The 2,170-nt window shown below is 32.6% G+C and overlaps 1 protein-coding gene and 1 long non-coding RNA gene across 2 annotated transcripts; both read left to right on the forward strand.

Moving 5' to 3' along the window:
• The first annotated feature begins 31 nt into the window (after positions 1 to 31).
• LOC109589912 (uncharacterized) lies at positions 32 to 835 on the forward strand. The gene is made up of 4 exons (XR_002189008.1): positions 32 to 167; positions 224 to 421; positions 470 to 583; positions 640 to 835. It is a non-coding gene; the product is annotated as an uncharacterized LOC109589912 (long non-coding RNA).
• A 291-nt stretch (positions 836 to 1,126) lies between these two features.
• On the forward strand, positions 1,127 to 2,153 carry LOC109589911 (deoxynucleoside triphosphate triphosphohydrolase SAMHD1-like). Its single transcript, XM_020005893.1, has 5 exons — positions 1,127 to 1,566; positions 1,633 to 1,690; positions 1,744 to 1,853; positions 1,910 to 1,974; positions 2,037 to 2,153. Exons 1-5 carry the CDS (start codon positions 1,407 to 1,409, stop codon positions 2,151 to 2,153), a joined length of 510 nt encoding a protein of 169 aa, XP_019861452.1. The 5' UTR covers positions 1,127 to 1,406.
• Positions 2,154 to 2,170: the final 17 nt, after the last annotated feature.

The following is a 2,170-nucleotide window of genomic DNA, read 5'->3' on the forward strand; positions in this document are numbered from 1 at the left end:
CAAACTAACTTTTTTTAAATAGAATGAAGAAAGCTTTAAGGGAAGCTAATCATGTCATTAATGTTAATGGCTACCCTTTGCTTGAATGCTGGAAGAATGTTGATGCATTTCTCACATTAAATGACACAATTGAGGACTATATACTCCAATTATGTGATGAAAAATTGGTACGTTAATCCCTACATCATCATTTTTGTTTTATTTACATTCTATACATTTACAGTCTCCTCGGTTGTCATCACCAACTGAACCAATTCCCGAGCTTTCTGGTGCTAAAAAACTTTTTAATAGAATTACTGAAAGGCAGCTACCAAAGTTTTTAGGCCATACTATTAAAAATGGAGATGATCATAAAAAACTAGCTTGTGATTTTGTCCATAGTAAGGGGCTAGAAATAAATGAAAGCTACTTAGAATCAAAAGTAATTAATTACATTAGCTACTGTATAATTATTAGCTGTGTATTCAAGGAAGCTACTTTTAATTATGGGAAAAAAGAGAAAGACCCAATTTTGTCGCATTATTTTTACAATAAGGAGAAGCCTGGTGTCACGCCCAAACCTTACAAGTTTGCAAGAAAAGAGGTAGCTATGAACATGATGTATGCATGATGCATCCATAACTATGATGCTTTGTACAGGTGTCTTTATTACTGCCTGCCAAATTTGAAGAAACGCAGCTGTTTTGGTATTATGATGTGACTGAACATGATAAGGAATGTTCTGATGAGGCAAAGACTGGCAGTGCCATCAGGGAACGTTTGTTAGAATACTTTACCAATGTGACTAAAAAAGAGGCTGAAAATTCTGATGATTAGATATGAAATTTTAAATAGTATTGTTTGATCTATTTTTCAATAATTATTATTCATTTTTAGTTTTATTGATTAATTTTTTAAATAATTAATAATTAAGTAATGTACAACAGATAAAGATTTGAGAGATTTTAAAAGAGTTATTAAAAGGTATATTAGTAGTAAATAATATAAATAATATGTAATCTTGTTATAGATATAGGCCCAAATGAACTCAATTCAAATTTCAATAGTGGAGGTTTTGCTGTTCATATTTTAAATATAGTAATAAAAGGGTAGTATAATGACTCATTAATAATTTTTTGTAATTTTCATTTGAAGTAGCTTTGCATTCTTTTGTTACTGTAGCTGCAATCACTGCATGCATACTGATATATACATGTAAAGGTGTACCTGGTTCTATTGACCTTTACATGATAATGTGCGTTAACATCACTCTACTCCATTTGTATGTGTTGTTTGTAATTTGAAATTCAAACAGCCTCAGGTTACTCATAACATCTCCTTATAAGGATTCACTGTTGTGATAGAGTAAATGTATCCGGTCAGCTTATACAGTAGCTTCTTGTGCCAAGAGAAGCACTAAAGCAAGGATGGCTATACCACAAGTACAGTCTGAACCAGAGTTAGATCCACCAGTAGAGTTTGGTACAATAATGGATCCTGTTCATGGATCCATACAACTTGATAAATATTTGTTTAAGATTATTGATAGACCAGAATTCCAGAGACTGAGGAAGATCAAGCAATTAGGTAAAAGATCATACCATTGTTGTAGAATACATGTAGCATTAATACATGTATATCTCACTTTTTTAGGTGGTGTGTGTTATGTGTATCCTGGAGCCACTCATACAAGATTTGAACACTCAATTGGGTTTGTTTAAAACTGAATCATATAGACTATATATCATTTGTTATATTTTGTAGAGTCTGTCACATTGCTGGTCAGTTAGTGACAGCATTACATGAGGATGGCACATGGTTTACAAAGGAAGAGAAGATGTGCGTGCAAATTGCTGCACTCTGTCATGATGTTGGTAAGCAAACTTAAAATCATTGATATTTGACTCAAGTTATTGGGATGATGCTGCAGGACATGGGCCTTATTCACATCTTTATGATATTGCTATTGAAGAAAATTTTCCCGAACTGGAAGCGGTAATCATGCATGTACACAAAACTAATTGACACTGAATTACATGTGCATGTCATATTTACAGGAAAATGCGCAACATGAGTATAGATCAGCATCTATTACTAAACAAATAATGGAAAACCTCAAGACTACCAAAGAAATGAATGATTTAACTAGGTGTGATCACTGGATAAGCATATAAAGTTAATACAAGATATC

The sequence above is a fragment of the Amphimedon queenslandica genome, unplaced genomic scaffold, assembly GCF_000090795.2.
Source record: "Amphimedon queenslandica unplaced genomic scaffold, v1.1 AMPQUscaffold_10731, whole genome shotgun sequence".
In the NCBI taxonomy this organism is placed as follows: domain Eukaryota; kingdom Metazoa; phylum Porifera; class Demospongiae; order Haplosclerida; family Niphatidae; genus Amphimedon; species Amphimedon queenslandica.

Excerpts from the sequence above, each read along its gene's own strand:
- LOC109589911 (XM_020005893.1), top strand. The coding sequence starts at position 1,407 with ATGGCTATACCACAAGTACAGTCTGAACCAGAGTTAGATCCACCAGTA. Across the intron at positions 1,854-1,909 it reads TGCACTCTGTCATGATGTTG|GACATGGGCCTTATTCACAT; the intron begins GTAAGCAAACTT and ends ATGATGCTGCAG. Across the intron at positions 1,975-2,036 it reads ATTTTCCCGAACTGGAAGCG|GAAAATGCGCAACATGAGTA; the intron begins GTAATCATGCAT and ends TCATATTTACAG.